This window comes from Trachurus trachurus, assembly GCF_905171665.1.
Source record: "Trachurus trachurus genome assembly, chromosome: 15".
NCBI lineage: Eukaryota > Metazoa > Chordata > Actinopteri > Carangiformes > Carangidae > Trachurus > Trachurus trachurus.
Window position 1 is genome coordinate 19,538,248 of NC_139906.1, and position 21,035 is coordinate 19,559,282.

The 21,035-nt window shown below is 38.4% G+C and overlaps 1 protein-coding gene across 10 annotated transcripts in view; it reads left to right on the plus strand.

The window, feature by feature from the left end:
• Window positions 1–477: 477 nt before the first annotated feature.
• Window positions 478–21,035, plus strand: part of LOC310997959 (neurexin-1a-like) — a gene marked incomplete at its 5' end in the record, with an annotated part of 248,122 nt that continues 227,564 nt past the window's right edge. For 2 of the 10 annotated variants that reach the window (XM_083987826.1, XM_083987827.1), the window contains 3 exons: window positions 478–1,189; window positions 19,408–19,437; window positions 20,610–20,669. In XM_083987826.1, the coding sequence (XP_083843952.1) occupies window positions 478–1,189; window positions 19,408–19,437; window positions 20,610–20,669 (802 nt within the window). Of the gene's footprint in view, window positions 1,226–17,722; window positions 17,741–19,407; window positions 19,465–20,177; window positions 20,190–20,609; window positions 20,670–21,035 lie in introns of all 10 variants that reach the window. The other 8 variants (XM_083987824.1, XM_083987818.1, XM_083987828.1 and 5 more) reach the window with 8 other exon arrangements.

Below are 21,035 nucleotides of genomic sequence, written 5' to 3' on the forward strand. Positions count from 1 at the left end.
ATGCTGGCATGAACATGAAGATTAAAGCTGCCATTTCAACTCAAGTGAAACCGTGTACACTCTAACTGGCACCAAAAGGGACTGTTTCATAATTACATAAATTAGACCAAGTGTGCCCAATGGATATTTGAATCCTTGTCGCTTTGCTTTAAATAGCCATGGCAGAGAGGACCTTTAAACAGTTCAAACTATTTTGGCGCGGACTGTGAGAGGTTTGGCCAGTGGCCTGGACAGTGTGAGGTAATGGTATTTGCTCCAGGAAGTAAGTGTTGGCCAATCCTAATGCTATGCAAAAATATTATAGCATTTAGTCTTTTGTCTTAAAATGCAGCTGTTCACACTTGTAAATCCATGTAGACAATCAGTTATATGCCAGTCTACTCTCTCACAGTCAACCAAGCTTATTTCTTGCTTAAGCAAAGGTTCTTTCAAGTAAATTCAGCCCCTATCCACCTCCACAGAATTTTTGATCGCACAATGGTTTTACAAAAGCCACATGGTGCCCATATCATATGGGTTGGGCTGCTCATTTGTTGCACTGTAGAAATAGGCACTTGTCTTGAGTTCACAGGTGCTGAGGGACAGTGGGCCAGGTTTCCAGTGTGGAATGCATGCTGTGAAAGTGAAATGAGCTTCAATATGAAAACGAAGAGTTCCCATGGGCTGCTAGTGTATTTCGACGATGATGGATTTTGTGACTTTTTAGAACTTCTCATACTGAATGGTAAACTCAGTCTTCGTTTCTCGATTTTTTGTGCCGAGCCTGCAACGGTCATATCTGACACAGCGGTCAACGACAGCCAATGGCACGCAGTCACAATAAGGAGAAACTTTAAGAACACAACCCTAATAGTGGACAATGAGATAAAGTGGGTGGAGGTGAAGTCGAAAAGACGGGATATGACTGTTTTCAGCCATTTGTTTGTTGGTGGAATACCACCGGAATTACGATCTGTGGTGTTACGACTGACATCAGCAGCGGTCAAGGATCAGCTGCCTTTCACTGGATGGATAACGGACATAAAGGTCAACAACACGGAGTCTGAAATGCTCGAGAGTGAAGGGGTCTTAAAGGACCTCTGCGGTACATCCAACATGTGCTTAAATGGAGGAGTCTGCAGTTTAATTAACAACGAACCGACATGTGACTGTTCTCAGACGGGCTTCCAAGGAAAGGACTGCAGTGAAGGTAAGACATCTGGATTCACATTAGACTGCACAGTTGGTACAACATATCCTCTGTAGCCTTTCAGACAACATGGGCTGAATTTACAAATTCAAGTGCCCCTATTGTAATAACCATCAACACTTGTAAAGCATCCCCTTCCTCTAGGTGGCTGAAGCCATATGTTTGTATTAGTGCTACGATGTGTGCCTTTGATATGCAATACAGTTGTTTGTAATGAGCGAATCTCCTGCAAGGCCTCATTAGTAAAACATGCAGGTGTTCTCCATCCCCTAAGGTGTCTTCCATTCCTATCAAACAGATCTGTGGGGATTGGTTGACCTATGAAACATAATCTCCAATGGTTTACTACAAATGACTGAGTAATCATCTAAAAGTCACATAGAGAATAAACATATATGATATCATTGACCTCAAACAGCACAAAATGCATCCTCTAGATTTAAAGAGACCCCAGAGTGCCCCAAAGTATTAACTGTGACATTTCTGTAATTGTTGTTGTTGTTATTACTACATATGGCTTAGTTAAGCAGCTATACTCTATCACTATCCTAGCATTTTCTAGAAAAATACCAAAAACAAAACCTTCTAATTGTGGCACGACTGAGCCTTGAAAGCTAGGGGCCTGAATGATTTAATTCAAACAGATTAAAAAAAAGACTACGGTATAATACAGAGGAAAAAAAGGGCCAGCAATCCAGCTAATCGATACACAAAGAGAACATGGGGTTCTTTGAGGTAGCAAGAAAAGAACAACTCTGCCGTGCCCATGATTGTGGTCATGCTATCATGATAGATTCGTTTTTCTTGTATCTAAAATATATCTGTATCCAGTGCACTGCTCCACACAGTTGGCAGCTCTATGCTGTGTTTGTTGGGCAGGCCAAGTGTTGATGGGGGGAGGGGTGTGAGTGTTTTTTTTTTTTTTCCATTAATTTATTCTTCAACTTTATTTTAATGGACTTTAAGGCTCATTTTAACATATACTGTAGGCTAACATTGGCCATATCTAATTTACATTTCATTTCATAAGATAAGGCATCTTTATTCAAGCACATAAATCTTTTATTAACAATAAGCTCATTAGGCCTGGGTTTGGGTAACTTACTACTGCAACATAAGATATTCCCATCTGATTGCCATTAGTTATTGAGGCAAATATGAAACACCACTAATTAAAGTGTCCTCTATGCTGTGTAGGCTATGTTTTATTTCCTACAGTTTTCGGGCTTTGTTTTCATGAGGGAACATAGGCTCTTGTACCAACCTCATGCACTGACAGAATAAATGATCGTTGCTGTGGTCCACTAACAGGATTTCAGTGCTGGGCAGCATTAAGTCTTTGTTTATTTAAACTATTCTACATCAGTGAGATGTAGTGTGCTGCACTGCTGCACTGCATCAAAGTACCCTAAATTAATCTTGATCACAAATTAACTGTGGCAGTAAATATTCTTGGACATGGCACCCAAATGGTATTATTGTTTTCTGTGCTGCTCTTTACTGCAGACTCTATAGTATTTTACTTTAGTGTTGCAATAATTTATTGCAACATTGACTCACAATGCTTGATTCTTGATATGACTATAAATGACATTTCAGATTTGTGTCAAAAGTTAATTCGGCCAAAACAAAAAAAATAAAAACAAAAAAACCCTTCTCTACACTGGGTACCAATTTTTAAAGGCTTGCCAACCTGTCAGTTGGTTCAGTGTGAGACATCAGTTTGCGTTTGGCATTGGTATTTGATAAAGAGAAGACATTTGGCTGTTTTTCTTGTCTCTGGAGTCAAGAGTTTATGAGAGCCCACTTGGCATTTTTCCTATGCTCTAAGTTGGAGAGAAAGTGGTGCTTGTTTCAGTGTAGAGGAGCAGAAATCCAAACAAGACAATTTCCTCAGCCTCTTTAGAAGACTTGTAAATACTCTGTAATTTTGTAGTTTATGAAAGCACCACCTTAGGAAGGGATACAAGGGAAAAATGGAGATTGTGTGTGTGATCAAAGATGGGTACTGTATGGAAATGTTACATAGCTGCAAATTAATAGAATATTATTCCTTTTAAAAACTAAACTGAAATTCTGCATCGTAAACTAGATCGTATTTGACATACTGTGCTACAAGGTGGTGGAAAGAATCTAAAAAATAGTATTTCAATCAAGAAGGAAGGGGGGGATGCTATGATACTCTTGTAATAAGGAAAATTATAAAAAAATAAGTAGCTAATGACATCCAACTACAACGGTGATTTTATGATAATAGTAATCGTTTTACTGTGACATCCTGTGGTTTAGTCATATTAATTTGCTCATTCAGTTATCACAGTTATCATTCAGTTAAGTATGACTCATTGTTTTGCATCCTTACTTACAGTACATACTAAAACCCATTCCAAAGGTCAGCTTAATAATGGGCTATTATTTGCTTGAGACAAGTTGGCTCACAGCCCTCCAAAATGGGAGTCATTAAAGACAAAACAAACTACCTTAATAAACTGTGTCTATTTATGACCCTACATGTCACTCAAGAACACTGAGGAGGATTACAGCAGACAAATTCAAAAAGGCTTGATACAGAGAGACAATACAACATTGCAAGTGCAAATTATTAAATCAACAGTATTGGTTTCAGGAACAATGAAACAAAATAGGTTATAGTCTAAAAATCATAGGGATAAATCATCATTTTAATCAAACCAGTAGGGCTACCCATGTTCATAATTTTACAGTAATGAAATAACTAATAGATTATATTAATACTGAGATTAATTGAGTGAAAGATATCTGTCTGTGTGCTGCATGAAAGATAAGTATTGGAGGTCACTGTAGTGGATATACCATGGCATTAGTGAATAGCTCCAAAAGAGTCATTAAGATGAAAGCTATTGTAAGAACAATGAACACACCCTAAGAATATGATCTAATAAATTCCTCTATAGTGTGTTTGTATTCACATTCAGGGGAGCAGATTCTCTCATGGACTAGATCCGTGACCTGAAGTTTGATAGGAGGGGCTCATTGTGATTCTTTAAGCTGTTCTCATAAATAAATGTCAATACACTGAGGAATTCACCAATAAAGTAAGCTTTTATCCTTATAAAAGCCCAACCATAAAGACAAAGAAACTCAGATTTGAAACCCTGAATATCATTGTTCCTCCTAATTTTAACTGTGCCGCAGTGACAGTGACAAAGGAGACACTTTTTCCAGATTAAGGAGCCGTCCTCAACAGAGAACTCATTTTACAAGTTTCAAAATGGTGGGTCGAAAAAAAAGAACATTATATTCACTGTTTTACATTTATTCAGTAGTTATATACAGTATATATCTTCCCTAAATTACCACTTCTACCTGTGGAAGAGAAACCACAGGTTACTGAGTGCAAGTCATTAGAGCCACTACATCACACAAGCCTCAAAGACAAACAAGGAATCTGTCAGTAGAGCTGTCTGCTGCAACACTTACTTTAGTTTCAAGAGGCAGTGTTAGATCATCAACTGTTAGTTGTTCCAATTGGACTGACCATAGTCAATGTTTTATAGTCTAAAAGTAGTGCTATTTTTTTGTGTCAGTTGGGGACGTCTGACAATCTGTACACAACATCGACAATTTAACTCTATTGTATGTGCAGTTGTTTTTACAAACTGCCTGGCAAATAGCTTCTTGCTATCCAACCAGAATAAATCCAATATTCATTCTCCATCCATTTAGCTGTGGTTTGGTCTTCACAAACTCCTTAAGGGCCATCTGGCTGACAAAATGCTTCCCTCTGTTCACCTGCAGGGCATGTACACTACACTCATTGTGAGATAACAGTGGGTTCATCACAGCCTGTTTTGAGCTTTTGAATTAAAATTGTGAGACTGAACCACAATATTATGTTGTAGGTTGTAAAAATCAAAACAAATGAGCTGAAAGATACTATAAAGCCCCATAGAGCTGAGGGAACTGCAGTCTCCGGTGTTAACTGTCGAAGGGTTCGTAACTATGAATGGATTGTCTTACATTACACATAGTCATTTGCAACACGGATTTGTGCAGCTGTAAATCTAGTTACGTGTGGCCAGATTACAGGAATAGAAATGCACAATTTTGTGTGTGTGTGTGTGTGTGTGTGTGTGTGTGTGTGTGTGTGTGTGTGTGTGTGTGTGTGTGTCTGTAACACAAAGGACTCCTGATATTGCCAAAATATGCTGAGATACATGGCAAGAGATCAGTTCAAATGCAAACATGGGAACATTATTATTAATGTATCACATCTGTCCCTTTGTGTATTATGTAAAAAAAAATAGAAGAACACCAAGTTGGATGTGAACAACAAGATCATGTTTAGCCCATGCATGCTCAAGTCTAGTGTCATGTATGTATTATGTTCTTGTTGGTTGTGTTTTTAGACCATATGAAATACCACATGAACTTGGTAATAATTCTGGAAATGTAGAAAGACTGGTTGTTGTTCATAGCTCATTTTAGTATAACATTAATATTGCAAGATATAGAGATTCAATTCCCATTGGAGCCATTCATGCTGAAATTGTATGAACTCTTACCTTAAGTCACTTTGGATGAAAGCATCCACCAAACTGTACCTTTGCCAGCTAATTCAGTTCTCCAGCAAGTGCACATTGTGGGGTTTTTTTTGTCCCTGAGCCGATGTGGTGTTGCTGCTTGCTTTCTCACCACCCTGAGCTGAGCTGAATAGAGGAGGCAAGATACAACAACTACTCATAATGTCTGTTCATGGGAAATTTTATCAGACAATAATTTAAAATAGTCATTAAAGCTAATGTCCTAGCCTGGAGTATTCTCAAATAAACGGTCTTATCCCATCAGAATCAGAATCTTTATTCAGCAGTAGGGAAAAAAATGTAATTGTAAAAACTGAGGAGGCGTAGTAATACAGAGCTGTTCTCTCACAGTTTCAAAGCTTGATGCCAATGCACTGATTCAACTGTAAAGTACACTGATGTTTAAAATGTAGGGCTACCTTTCCATTAAATCATTTAAAAGCTGTTGTGTTACTTTGATCAGATGAAAGGATTACAGGATTTGCCACCAGACCTGTCAACTCGCCCCTGTTCAACCACAAGCTTGCACATTGTATGACCTCACATACACACACGTGTACACACACACACACACACACACACAAATACAAACACGCACAAACAAATCCCTTTGATCGGTTAAAACAATTATTTAAATGCACTGTTCTATGGTCAGTAAGTTCCCAGAATCTGTCCCCTTGTTTCTCATTAGGAAAATAACATAGACGCATTGCATAGCTCCATATTTTATCCTGATAAAAAATGGAGTGATTTTGTTTATTTCATTGTACATTAGCCAAACATAACTCAGTCTAGAAAAAAAAGTAGGGCAGACCTCAGCTAAGACTGCACAACATGTTATTTTGCATTGCGTGCATTATGTAATTCATAGAATAAAACTCACAGACTGCATACAGTAGCTTTGATTGCACTGCACTTCAATTTTATGATTTGTAGCTGTGAGCATAGCTTCTGGGGTCTTGAACATTGATAGCCAGAAGTCCCTGAGACTAACGTGACTTGTAGGACAGGCAGTCAGATAATTTAAGCCAGTTGACTAAACTGCTAATGCATGATGACAGGTTACTAAGAATGACTGTTGCCTAGTGGGATTATGTTACACCTATTTTCACATTTGAATCATAATCATCAGATGATGTGGCAATGTGATTTTTTAAATTAACTTAGCAGAACAACAACGGATTTGACCCTACCGTGGAAGACATGTTGCATCATAAGTCTTTAACCATGTTTTGGTCTTTGTGGATGATTTTTTATTTATTTTTTAAACACTAAACAAATATATTTGGGGCGCATTGCTGTTAAAGGTTTCAGGTCAATTAATCTTGAATTTGAGGAACCTTACCTGAATCTTTTCCCATAGCTGATAGTTTGAATCTCATCTTTCAAATACAACAGCACCAACCTTATCTGAAATGTGCCCTGTGTTTACATTGGGATTTACATCAACCTATAATATACTGTATAATATATGCTGTCACTGGTCTCTTCTATGGTTTTCATGGTACTCATTTCTTGGCTGGATCCATTTTAAACAAATTGATTTTTAATCAGTGGCGATGAGGCTTACTCGTAAAATGTTGTGCCAGAAGAATTTGAAGCATGATGACTTTGGCAACCTCTTGACTACATTAGAGGTGGTGTTTTACATTATCTGTCACAACCATGACTCACCACCTATTATAACACTACTTGGTATATGGAGGAGGAGGAAGAGGCGTGAATAGTCATAATGCAAATTGAATACTGGAAATGGACTAAGAGAAGTGCACAGCCTACATTTTCATCAGGCAGATAGTAATCGCTCAGAATGCCTGTTTAAATTGATAATTTCTATGCAGGTGAATATTTTTGTTATACAGTATGTGGATCAATTAAACTAGCAAAAAAGTTGGTTAGTTTGTAACTAAGAAAGACCACCTAGTGCAGTTCAAATTATAAATCTGTCTCTCTTCCAGTTACTACTAAATTTTGACCTCTGACCGCGGTGCAACAAGATGCAAAAACACAACTGTGATAGATCATCAAAAGTTAAAGCAGAAGTGAGTGATCCGGTCGTTTTCGCTAATGCTGCGTTCCAGGCAGGCTTTTGAAATCGTAAATTACAGCTTCAAGTCACAACTTACGACTTTGTAGCGTTCCAGGCAACCCACTCGTGTTTTTCCGACCTGTTTTACCGGTGAAAGTCACTATAACGGCCACTCGTAACTTCCGACCGGTGAACTCGTACCAGATCGAACTGGTACCACTTCACGGTCGGAAAAATACGAGTTTCCTTGAACGCACCATAACAGTCCTCGTCGCTACGTCACCACATTCACGGCGTTCCTTGGCTGCACACACAGCCCTGCATGCCGTTCTCTCTCCTCATTGGATAAAAACTGTAGGATACGATAAATGTTTTCTCTTCGGCTCAGAGCAGAGCAGAGGGACTGAGAGACCCGTGTTTCAGTCCAAACACTCTATGTAAGTGATTGCTGTCGGAAGATATAACTATTTAAGACTTATATTAACACAAATATATCACTCACTTCTGCTTTAATGTGAGGAACAGAGCTGCCATTGTGGCTTCAGGTATAGCAACATCTGTGCAGGACATTTAAAGGTACAATATGTAAGAAATCTAAAGCAACTGGCCATAAAATCATCCTAATATGTCACAGAGACTCAGGAATAATGTTCATATTTATAACATAATGAACCAGAATATTTGCATTATTACTATTTTTTTTTTGCAGACCGCAAATCATGTTTATGTTTTGAATTCATGTGTTGGCATGTGGCGCCACCCAGCGTGCTCTCCCAATCTCAGCGTCAGTAGCATTTCAGCCTCCGGGTTGCCAGTTAGCTTCCACTGAGCTGCAGCTACGCCTGGGAGATGAAACGAGATCGCGGGGAAAAAAAAGATCGTTTTCTATTATCAGTTATTATGGTCATATTTCCTTGATATCACACGGTAGAAATAAGCGGCTTGTCGCTCTGCCGTTTAATACACAGCTTGCTGTTGTGAGCATATAGCCTAGTTAGTTTGAGCAGCTAAAGCTAGAGGGATGAATTACAAAGTGAAAGTTAGAAAAGAGGGAGGAAAGGAGCGGTTCATGAGATGAGTCCGGCCCGGTTAGGTCGCCTGTCTCCGGTCGTCATGTTTTATGATCCGACGTCAGAAAGTGGAGGAGCTTGTGTCGTTTATTCAGACACAGCGTTGGAGCGGTGAAATGTAACAATAACTTGCAGATCACCTGAGTGACGTGAACTCCGCTCGTAGTTACTGTGAGTCAGAGCAATAAAACAGTGAGGTTGTTGATGAATATTTAGCTTTTTACTTTAGCTTTGAGACTGACTGTGAGTGAGCAGAGCAGAGGTTGCTGTCTGGCAACCTCGAGTCTGGTGGGTAGGGGAGGGGAAACAACGCGCTGCTGTGTTTTGAATTTGACTGCAGCAACAATTTTGGCCACATTCTTACATACTGCTCCTTTAAAGAGGAACTATGCAAGTACGCTGGCTTTTCCGCTGTTTCAGTTACGCTCCTCTCGCCCATGTGCATCTGTTAACAATGAAGCCGGCGAAAAGTTAATAAATGGAGCGGTGGAAAACGTTACATAACATATACGATGTTACGGCGCGTGTGTTTGTGTAGTCTTAACCGTCATGAACAAAAGATTACGGCGTGTTTGTGTTGCGGTGTGCAGAGACGAGGTACTGTACTGATGTTGCAAGGTTGGTTTTCAGCCGTGAGACGCCAGGTGAAGGCAGAGAGCCTCCGTTGTCACTCGTAACAAGTCACAAGTCATGCAGTTAACGATCACAATTACTCTGGAGCTGTGTAATGAAGGTAGAAATGTAGCATAGCCACGGGAGAAATCCTGCTTAGTTCCTCTTTAACAAAGAACATGTTGTACAGTTTAAGCATCTGAGTGAGAACTGTCTATTTCTTTTTCTGTATGCATCATTTTTAAATGATTTATGTAGATGGCTCTGTGTGAAGAAGTGCAGCCTATATATAATGTTTGATCACGTGGGTTTAAGTACTCTGTGGCTTTCCTCACGTTTACATACAGTACGTGACTTAAACTGCTTTCATACACACTGTATATAGGAAGATGAATTCTTAATTTGATTGAGTGCTCCCTTTTAACCATATCTGCCGTTGTATGTGCACATACCATGTGACCTCACCATATCTGTGAAAGTGTCACTCTGTCTCGAAGCGTCCTGCAGCTTCATTCAGACAAAAGCAGATTAACAGTATACTGCTGTCTCGGAGTCCAAAGACAGATAGCCTATTGGGATCAAAAGATTAGAGGGATTTTCCCGGAGGATTTTTGCCTTGTTTAAATACAACTGCTCTCGACTGTCAAAGGGTGTTTGTGAAATTCTTTGACACCAAGCTCCTCCTTTAACGGGATTCGTCCCACAGAACAAATACACACATCCATAACACACACACACACACACACACACACACACATAGATACACATGCTCGTATGATACAGGGCTGTACAGTATGTTTCTTATTGGAGCACGCTAAGCTAATACATATAACATATGGAGCTTACAGTGTATTATAAGATGCATAATGAGGTGATTGAATGCTGTTATCTTTCAATCATTTCCTTGAATTAGGTTGTTTCTTTTACTTTGCCTTTTTCCATGCAATCTGGATGGTTTGATCTTCCATAAACTGATACAGAGTAAACCTCCATAAAGGCAAAAAAATAAAAAATAAATCCTTCTTTAAATTCCAGGCTGTAGATGATATTTTCACTTTGAACACAAGTTGCCTTTGATGCTGCTGGTTGGTTGTCATCCTTCATGAGAGTTGTCTGAAATACTAAAAACAAGTCAAAAGTGCACTGCAGTAATTTAAAAGCTGTCACGCTAATGATGGAGTGAAAACAAATCAGTTTTCAGGAACAGTTTCCATGACTTTGAAGCCTTTTGTGACTGAAGCAGAACAAATAAACCTCACTTGACTACAGCACAGTGTAGGTTATATGTCACAATCCAAGTGTTATTCTACCTCAAGTACGAGTAGAAGACTTCTCCCTATTGTAATGTGCATCGTTTTACCCTGGAATGTGGATTGTGAATTCTATGATAAAATGATTACGATGATCAGTCCGGCAGTCGATGCAGATTTATCTGGCTCAAATCACAAATTGCATTTTTATCAGGGTACTTTTTTTTTTTTTTTTTTTTTTACAGTTCTGTATTTTTTTAATGGAAAATGATACATAGTTTAATGTTAACATAACTTAGAGCTAAGATGTGTTACTTAGTGTGTTTTATTAATATTCTTTTTTTTTTCTTGAGCTGAAGAGCTTCTCCTCAGAAGGGGATTTGTCACACGTCAACAGTAGGAGCCACAGCTCCAGTTTCCTTAAGCAACTGCTGAGCGTCTTTAGTCAGAAAAAGGTACTTGCTGAACAGTGGTGAATATCGCTCAATCATGACGGTGTAAGATATTCTATAACAAGTAACAAATAAGCTGAGTCCAAACTTAAAAACTTGCAGATTGCATTGATTTCTTAATTCCTCTGTCAGGTCTAATACCCAAGTCTTAAATAGCTACTGCATCTCAAAAAAAAAAAAAAAAGATTTACTCATCTGTAATACTATCCTAGATATCGTCAATCCTGGGATTAAGGTTATTAGAACTACTGTATAAGCTGGTCTGATTATCCTGTTGGATCACTCTAACCCACAAGATGTAAAAGAATGGAGAGGTCTTCAGCACATCTGGCACAATCCTCTCTGTTTGGCCTGTCTCTTTCCGAATATCTGAATTGAAATTTATTCTCCACTCACCATCTAAATAGGATTAATTAAGTCACTAACACTAATTGTGTGTGTGTGTGTTTATGCACATATATGTAACCATACAGAAAATATTTGGTCAGAGAAGGTTTCACTGTCAGCATATACCCCTGTATCCAGTGATGCCTTATATCCATAACACACAGAGATGAAGTGGTATTGATCTTCTCATGTAATTCTCCACCTGATAAGAGTATTTATCAAAATGTTGATCTATTCCTTTAAAATGTCAACAGCTGGGTGGCAGACAGATACATATCCCCATCAGTACTCACTTTGGTGTAATAACAGATTTTCTCCATCGTGGTTTTTCATTCTGCAGTAAAGTGGAGCTCTACCATTGGGCACTGTTACACTGTGAGGAACCCAGTATCAGTAGGTTGATCTCATGAAGATATGTAGGGTGTATTGTTCTCAGTTTGTACACATTGTCATCATTGAGCGTTTTTAGCTGTTGATAGTGGGAGTTGTAGCAGTGAAGCCACAGGTGTGGGAGCTATCAATTTCCATGAGAGTGGCTGGTCACTCAGCCCATTTCCTCTCTCTCCACCCTTTCTGTTGCTTGAGGAGGATAATGAGGGAAATGGTGAGCTGTGTAATGCCACTAACACTCCTCTGTTAGATAGATGCATTAGGTTTTGGCTGTGGTACTAAGAGATGAGTCCTCACTTATATTCATTAGTCTTGATTTGGTCCAAATTGTAATTTAACAACAAATCGATCCTCTGGTAGGTCTAACCTTTGCTGCAAGGCTTTTTACATTTTCCCTTAAAGCGCCTCTGCGACAGGGGATTTTAGAGCAGCCATCCTGCTCGTATTTTTCAATTCTGAAACTGTCTAATGGGCTGGCAATGGAGTCGGTGCCTTCTTTGTTACAGCTTGTATGATGATGACATGGGGACCTCCTCATTAATAACACTGCAGAAAAAAACTAAACATTAAACAAAGAACTCTTATTTATCCAACACATTTTAAAGAGATTTTTGATACACATTTGCATTTTTTTTTTGTCAGGACCAGATCATTTAGGAAATGAACTTTTGTGCTGCACAAGTAAGTTTAAATGGGCAGCTCGCTACATTTAAAGGAGTACCAAAAACTCAACCGACTTACCCTATAAACGTCAACAGTGAGCAGTAGCCTGTTTTAATCATTTGTCAACAATAAAGTTTAAATTAAAGCCCCGGAATTAAATGCAAACTGTCTCCTTAACAGCAGTGGACTTACCACGTTTGCATGTGCGTGTTTTTATGCAGTTTACTGATATCACCTTGCTTAATGTCACTAAAACATTTTCAGTCAGTTGCCTCTTACTGTCATTTGCAGCTGTCAACCTGCAAAGTCCTCTGCCGCATCATCTTTGAAGAGATATTCACATAGAATTTTTAGCAAGTCGGGGCTTTGAGTTTCAGCTTTTCCACAATGAAACGTAGTGGTAGCTGACCCAGTTTTTAAAAGCAATGCTGGCATGATAAACTGCCTCAGTTTGAGGCTATTTAAAATGGAATTGAACTGCTTTCATTAGGAAATGTCAGTTGCTTAATAATTCATTTTATTAAACTTTATTTAACATATTACTTTTCATTTAAGTGCAGTAATAAGACATTTTTATATGATACAACATGCCTGTATTTGATGGGTTCTAATGCCCTAACTGACCAGTCAACCAAAGAGGCATAACACTGCAGAGCAGACACAAAAGACAATACAGTTCCTAGAATAATGACTGCATGAAATCCCCATTATGGATGCAGAACATGAACACACATTTTTTTAGTGTCAAACTTTTTTTTTTAAAGTATAAGGTAAAGTCTGGCTCTCGGATTTTCATTTTTTAAACACACAACTTTCTAGAAGAGAATGGGGCCATTTGTCTAAAAACTGCAACGTTACACACACAATTAGTTTCTCTGAGAACAAGCTGCAGAAAGAGCTTTTTAACTTTCAGCAACTGTAACAATAAAACAAATGAAGGCGGGGAACAGGTAGTAATAATAATAACTTTTATTTGTGTAGCGCTTTTCATACATGGCCTTGTAACTCAAAGTGATTTACATTTAGAGACAATAAAAAGAAAGAGAAAATAAGATAAATACATTGAAATAAATAAATGAGAGTAAACAATATAAGTCAATTATTATAAATTGAGAAGGCTGTGGTACAGTATAAAGATATGTTTCAGTTCCTTTATAAAGGTGTTCAGGGAGGCGGCTTGTTTGAAATGGGGGGTGGGGGGGGGGGGGGGGTATTCCAGATCTTGGGTGCGTTAACAACAAAAGCTGCTTCTCCACTTTGTTTGTGGTGTGCTTTGGGGACAACTAGACAGCCAGATGTTGCAGGTCTCAGAGGTCTTTGTGGTTGGTAAGGGGTTTGGTTAGGTATGGGGGCGCCATCCCATTTAAGGCCTTGTAGACGAGTAGGAGGACTTTAAAGTCAATCCTGGGTGACACAGGAAGCCAGTGTAGGTTAGCTAAGACCGGGGTGATGTGTCTTTTTTGTATTGGTTAAAAGTCTGGCTGCACTGTTTTGAATGAGTTGTCATTTCTTGATGGACTGTTTTGGGAGGCTGGTGAGAAGTGAGTTGCAGTAGTCGACTGGTAATGAAGGCATGGATTAGGATTTCGGTGTCTTGTCTTGTCAGAAAGGGACAGACTCTTGCAATGTTTCTCAGGTGGAAGAAGGCTGTCTGTGTTATTTTGCTGATTTGGTGTTTGAAGCTTAGACCTGAGTCTAGAAGAACACCCAGGTTACTTACATGGGGTTTGATCTGATGGGCCAGTTTTCCCAGTTCCGGTAAGAGTCCACTTCTCTCCGTTTTTGGACCTAGTAGGACGGTGTTCTTTTTTCATTTAACTTTAGGAAGTTGCTCCCCCCAGATGTGGCTCTTGCCCAGGTGTAGGCCATGTTAACAAGCAACAGCAAGTATACAGGGTGGTGGGTGGATCTTAGCTATCTTGTTTGTGATGGCATGCAGTCACATCTCAACCTGACACAGCATGCATTATTTGAAAGTCAATGATACTGTAAATCCAGCTGAAACAAAACAATAATAGAGTTAAAATAAATTCCCACAAACCTAAAGCAGTGATGATGCCATTAAGACTATGACAAAAGGCTGATACAAACAGACAGGATGTTCTAAATTTGTTAAATGGCAGGGAAAAGTGGATTATATCTATTGCTGGATGTTGTGTCTAGTGAATGTGACACATGTTCTTTTATGGGAAATGTATCATCCACAGCCCTGCGTGCACTTGCCATGTCTCCTCAGCCAACTGCATCCAGTCTTAATGGCATTTGCTGGAGCTGGCTGATGGTCGCCAGTGCAGTGGCACGTTTGGCTTTCTACTGGCCGTCACTTTGGATCAGCTGCCACAGTTGTGAGCCCACAGTGAGAGGGTCCAGGTTGTATCATGGTGTTAAAATCATATCTGGAGGTGACAAATCCAACAGAAGAGAAAATTGATTCACAGCATAGAATTCACCATCCTTGAATTTTCTTTCTTTTCTTTTTTCCTTTTCTTTCTTTTTTTTTTGTCGCACACCAGATGTTTCGCTCAGTGAGGCATCAACCAGGATAGTAATGCAATTATTTTCCATGAGCCATACTACCATGTGCATGATCAACAGCACAAGACCATCAGAAGATGGTTTGATAGATAGCTGAGTGCATTTCGGTGTAGTGTTAACAGCACAATAGCACTGGGATCACTTTGTCAAGGGGATTAAATGGATTTACGTCTCTGGATTAGGATGTAACCAGCTGGGTACATTTGTGAAAGAAAGTGTGTGTGTGTGTGCATGTTAGTATGATAGGGGGCTTGTTTTAATGGTTCCTGTCAGGTGATACTGCTGTTAGAGGAAAGCTTCTTTTCTTCCCAACGCTACCAAATGAAACCACATCTATTGTGGCCAATAAAGATTGTTGAAGTTTGATTCAAAAGAATCACAACCACTATGAGACGCAAATTGCTCAAACATTAAATAGCTTTAACTGTATAAATTGTGATCCTCCATTCAATGAAACTCTCTAAACACCTCCACTGTATGTTTTTTATGTATCACAATTAGAAACTTACTGTTTATAATTATGTCTGTATCTTGCCTGTTGGGGTTTAAATTGTCTCTATTTAGGCAGTGGGATAAATTAATCATTGTACCTCTATACCTGATTTAAATTTTATTCTGATCACCAATAATAACAGGAAGGGAGTCACTAAAATGCAATCTTAATTATACTGTAACCTTATACACAGTCTAAAACAAACCATCAATAATAATAATATTTATTATTATTATAAGATAGTGCTCTTAAAGAAAGTCCACTTGCTGAAGTGAAATGCAGCGGGAGAAATCATCAGTTACTGTGGCAAAAATGTAAAAATCACCATCAGTCTTTGGGGTCTTGAGGTCGGCAAATGGTCTTGATTCTTTTACTTTTTCTCTTCTCATGTGGTCACTTTGCAACTGCCAGCTTCATGCCTGCCATGCCAGAATGCTTTTTCAGCAGTGTGCTTCTCATCATCAAGCTAACGTTTTGTGAACAAAGTGCACTTCTTAGGTCCCTTCACAATAGAATCTCATTTATCTTGATGTCCAAACTATTAAAAGTTAGGACATAATGATTCACTTAACACATAAAGCTGCACAAAAATTGAAATTGTTTCTATCTTATTTAGCAATGCTCACATTTTTTAACAGATTACATGTAAAATGAATTTCAACTAAAATCCTGTGTCATGTGATTAACTGTCCTGTAATTTGTTCACAAAATGATGATTTGGATTGGTGTATGTGCATGGTGTCTGATTTGGAAGGGGAGCCTGTGGCCATGGTAAGTTTTGGGTCAAAAAATCGCTTGAATCTGGGCAAGAAACCATTTTGAAGAGGTAGGAGTTTATTTTGCAGTGGAAATTGGATTGACAGGACCATTTTGCATGCATGATATCAGTTCATGATTGTCTAATTGCAAAAATATGTAATATCATGAAATTCTATTTTTCTTTTCGTGTCATCTTGTGTGTGTTTCTGCTTTCATGATTTAAATTATTAAACATCTGGAATCACTCTCCAGAAAAATCATAAGGGAATGATGAAAAGAGGTGTTGACTGACCTTTTTGTTTGTTCTTTTTATAGGCAGTCTATATGGGCCCTAGCACACTCATTTCATTGGTCTTGCATGTTTGCAATCACATAATTTTGTCAAACCAATTCATTTCCTCACTGGTACTATAGCATGATGGTTACCTCACTTGTTTGCTATTACGTTACCAAAATGTAATTCCTCTCTTGGTCTCCTTTGTTAATGTGACAGATTTTACATGTCAGTTTTCTCACCTCCACAAATCTCACATTGATTGCCACAGTTAATGTCAAGGCAATTTCATTTGGAAGGCAATCTCTTTTTGCATTTCCAATATGTGCTCGCTGGTCATTGCTTTCAGCAATGTGACCAAATCACCTGAATAGAGTCGCAGTAACACGAGACCCCACTGCCCATTCTGAAACCTTAGAGGCATTGTGCTTTACCACAGCCAACTCTATTTATTAAGGTTATTTTCTCTCGCAGTGCATTTCATCACGTGTGGTATAGAGCAGCTATTTTTTTTCAAAGAAACAAACTAAAAAATGTTTTGAGTCTGCTGTACTAAAATAATTGTTGATACCACAGTTACAATCCATCATGTTTAAAAAAAAAAAAAAAAAGGCCAATAAATAAAAGATTTAAAGAGCCTCACACAACAGGATGAACTGGCCTCAAGCTTCAAGCTGTGCTTTTTATCTCCTCACCATCTTATCCATATGATCAATAGTGGTACATAAATCATGAAACTGCAGTGTGTTTATTTTATTCACTCACTTTCTTAACAAAAGACTTATTTGAAAGAAATTAGTGATTCAAGGTCATTTGAAATAATCAGAGGGGCTCATTCAGTTACTGTTCTGTCCTGTACTCCAGGTCAGTGTAAGGGGGACAAAAAAAAGCCCACATTATGCATAAATTGGCCTTTTATCTGCAAGGGTTACAATAGGTCACTTGCATGTGACGTTTAATGCCTTGCATGGTTACGACATGCAATGGCCAGTACTAGTCTGCATGCTGCTTAATGAATTATCTTCCTCTCTTTTTCTTTGCTTGTCCGTGCCTCCAGAAGACAGCAATACTGAAGGTGGGTATATTGATGTAATTGTTGTCTTAGCATTCTGGCTAAAGATTTGTGTGCTACACATTGTCATGTTCACTGAGGTTCCTCAAATAAATGTAAGCCAATGTTTTATGCAGGCTATAGTATTGATATTGTTGGAATGGTAAGTCTGAATGATGTGGTTTTCATCGATTATTATTTTTCCAAAAGTTTTGTAAATGATGTAGCCAAACAGTAAAATTATGATGAAAATCTATGTTTCTAAACTTGCTCATTAACAGTTTTGCTGTTTTTCAAAGTGAGTAAAATATTTTTATTGACGTGAAGAAAAGATGATCGGGCTGTTTGTGTCATATATGGTTTAGAGACATTGCATAGCTCTCTATTCTTTTAGTGTGTTTGTGAGTATAAGAAGTAGAAAAAAGTAGCATTAAGTCAGATTTTTTCCAGTAGCCGTGGAGAACTGATAGGTGTAACTTCAGTACTTAGTTTATACTCTTAACTCTATGTTAACTGGATTCCTGAATTGAAATTAATAAATAAATAATTAAAAAAGATTAATTACAGAGAAGGGTGTAACCATAAACTGTAATTTATGTATTATTACAGAACAAACTGAAAAATTGAGACAAATTTGTTATATGTGTAAAATATTAATGAAATAATTTACAATGTCAAGTTGTGACAATTTGATTAAGTTCCTGCTATCCTAAGCAAATGCTATGTTTAAAGGTAGGTTTCCAAATTAATTTCAAAGACAGCTTTTATTTTGGCTGAAATATTTTGTTGGTAAGTATACTGTCAGAAAAAGATGTTTCATTTTCCATGAAGATGCGGGAATTTTTTTGCTGATTTGTGGCTGAAATTTCCCACATTTTAAACAGGCTAATGAGAGAGTGAAAAGCTAAAGGAGAATATTGGCATCAGCAAGTTTGGCTAACACACATAAGTAGTGTAGAAACCCTTCCTTTAATAACTGGCGTTTGTTAGCCATACTGCTAGCTCCGGTAGCATCTTTTCCAACTCTCAGGCGTTATTCAAATTTGACAAAAAATTAAATTTCAACATTAAGAATATGCCAGAAGAACTATGGCGAGAAGATTGATCGACCAACCAAACACAGCAGTCAGTGCTTTGCATAGAGTCAGTAGTTCATGGTTAATACTGATTAATATCAATAAAATGATCAGATTACAATTGAACTGCAAATTTAAGTCATTGCCTGCTCAAAAAAGTGGCCAGACTATGTCCAATCATATTTCTTTTTTCCTCTGTATGACTCAAATGTTTCGTGGACACTTGACTATTGTTGTTGAAGGTCAAGGTAAAGCAGTTTTCGGCTATATTTGTGTATAGGGATCGCTCTGCTAGTGGTACGTACTTAAGATGACAGTCGGCGTATCTCTCCTCTTGGAGAAAAAAAAAAGGTCAACCTGAATTTAGATTTCTGAGTGAGGTCTAGTAAGTGGCGGATGATGCATTGCAACCCTCTTTGGTTGGCCGAATGCTCATCATGCTAATAACCCTGTCTGTGCATCCTCTTCTGTTTCTCTCCGTCCCCCTCTTCCCTTATCCCAACGCTCCTCAAGTAACACAGACATCTGCTCTGAAAGAGATGCCTGCGTGTCAGTGTCACACAGCTTCCCATGATCCCTTGTTCTCTGCTGACTGTGCTCTTGTTTTCCTTTAAGGTCTGGCACACCTGATGATGGGCGACCAAGGTATGAGCTCTGTTCCTCTTTTTCCCCGTCATCCCTCCATTGTCCCTCCTGCTCCCATTGTGCTTCGAACTGTGTATGCTTCTAATTCTTGTGCAATGCTCAGGCTTGATGCTTCATATATGGGCTGTCATTTCACTTATTTTGAATGACCTAGTTGATGCTCATTCTCCCAGTGACTTCTTTTTCTTTTTCCATATGACCCCTTTTTCAAGCTCATTTGGCTTTCAACTCCCCACTCTGCTGGGTAGCTGTGTCACTTCTCTCCACATTTTCTTTGTGTGGTTTTAATTATTTACATCTACTGTACATGTTTTACAATGATGTGGTTCAAATAAAGGGATATTTGCATCAACATTATTAGGGCATAATGCATGATGGTGGCTTACTGAATTTTTAAGCTAATCCTCATCTGTCGCCGCTGCTGTAATGCATGTTTGCACAGACAATTCATTTATTCTATCTCCATCTTTCCATTGCTGTGGCTGCTTCCTGTTCTTTTCGCACAGCAGAGCAAAGATGTGAAGTATTGTTCTTCTCTGTCCATTGTCCATTGTTAGTTCCCTTTTTGCTGTCACACATTTTCTTTCTTGTATTTAAACATATATGTAGCCATCAAGCCTCTCTCCCTCTCTGTCCTTTTCCAACTTGACCATGACACTTATTGGTGTCTCCTCTCCTTTTGTTCTTCCTTTTTGTCTGGAATCTGCTTTCTTCATGGAACATTTCATCAAATCTCATAGGTAAAACTAAAGGTATTACCTTTTTAATCACAAAACTATGACCACAGTGTTTGTGACATTATATACTCATTGGAAAGGAAGTATATAAAGTCATTGGCATTTTCTAAATTGCTTTCTCAACTATTAAAGAAAGCTTTTCAAGGTAGGTGCCACTTTGGCTTTGCATTCACTCGTTTAAGCTGTGCCACCTGTTTCTTTTCTGCTTGATGCATGGGAATCATAAATGAGACTCATATGGGCATATGAACACAATAGTTGTTGCCCTATAGTTCCAGTACACCACCCAGGGGTAACTACATTCTTTTTATTCAAACAATGGGTTTGGGGTTGGGGGTGAGGCTTGATCATAGTGTTGTGGGCCTCCCATCCTGGCTGTGATCCTCACCTCTTCTCCCTGTGGGGTAAGTGGACTTCTGATCTTTCCCATTTGACTCTCCTCCTCAGGGCAGAGAGGGGAAACTTGGCTTTTAAGGTCCCTACTGAGCACTCAAGGTAAAACTTTGATTCTTTCAAGTTGGTTACTGAAGTAAAACCAAGCAAGTCATCATTAGCTTATTGAAGTGAAAGCAGCTTGAATGCCATGGTGTGTATTTTACTAAATGAAAAATAGCATGTAATCACACATGGGACTTCAAATTTGAAAAGCAGCCAACTAACACTATGACATTCAAGCGTTTCACTTTCACTCCAAAACAACTTATTCTTGATTTTGCTCATGATGCTTTGCTATTTTCTATGTTATTAATTCTATTTTCACAACTTGTTATAAGTAGTTTTGCTATAATTCTTACTTTACACCAAAACTAAAATATTGTGTTACATTAAATGCTATATGTCTTATCATATACTTGTGATGCA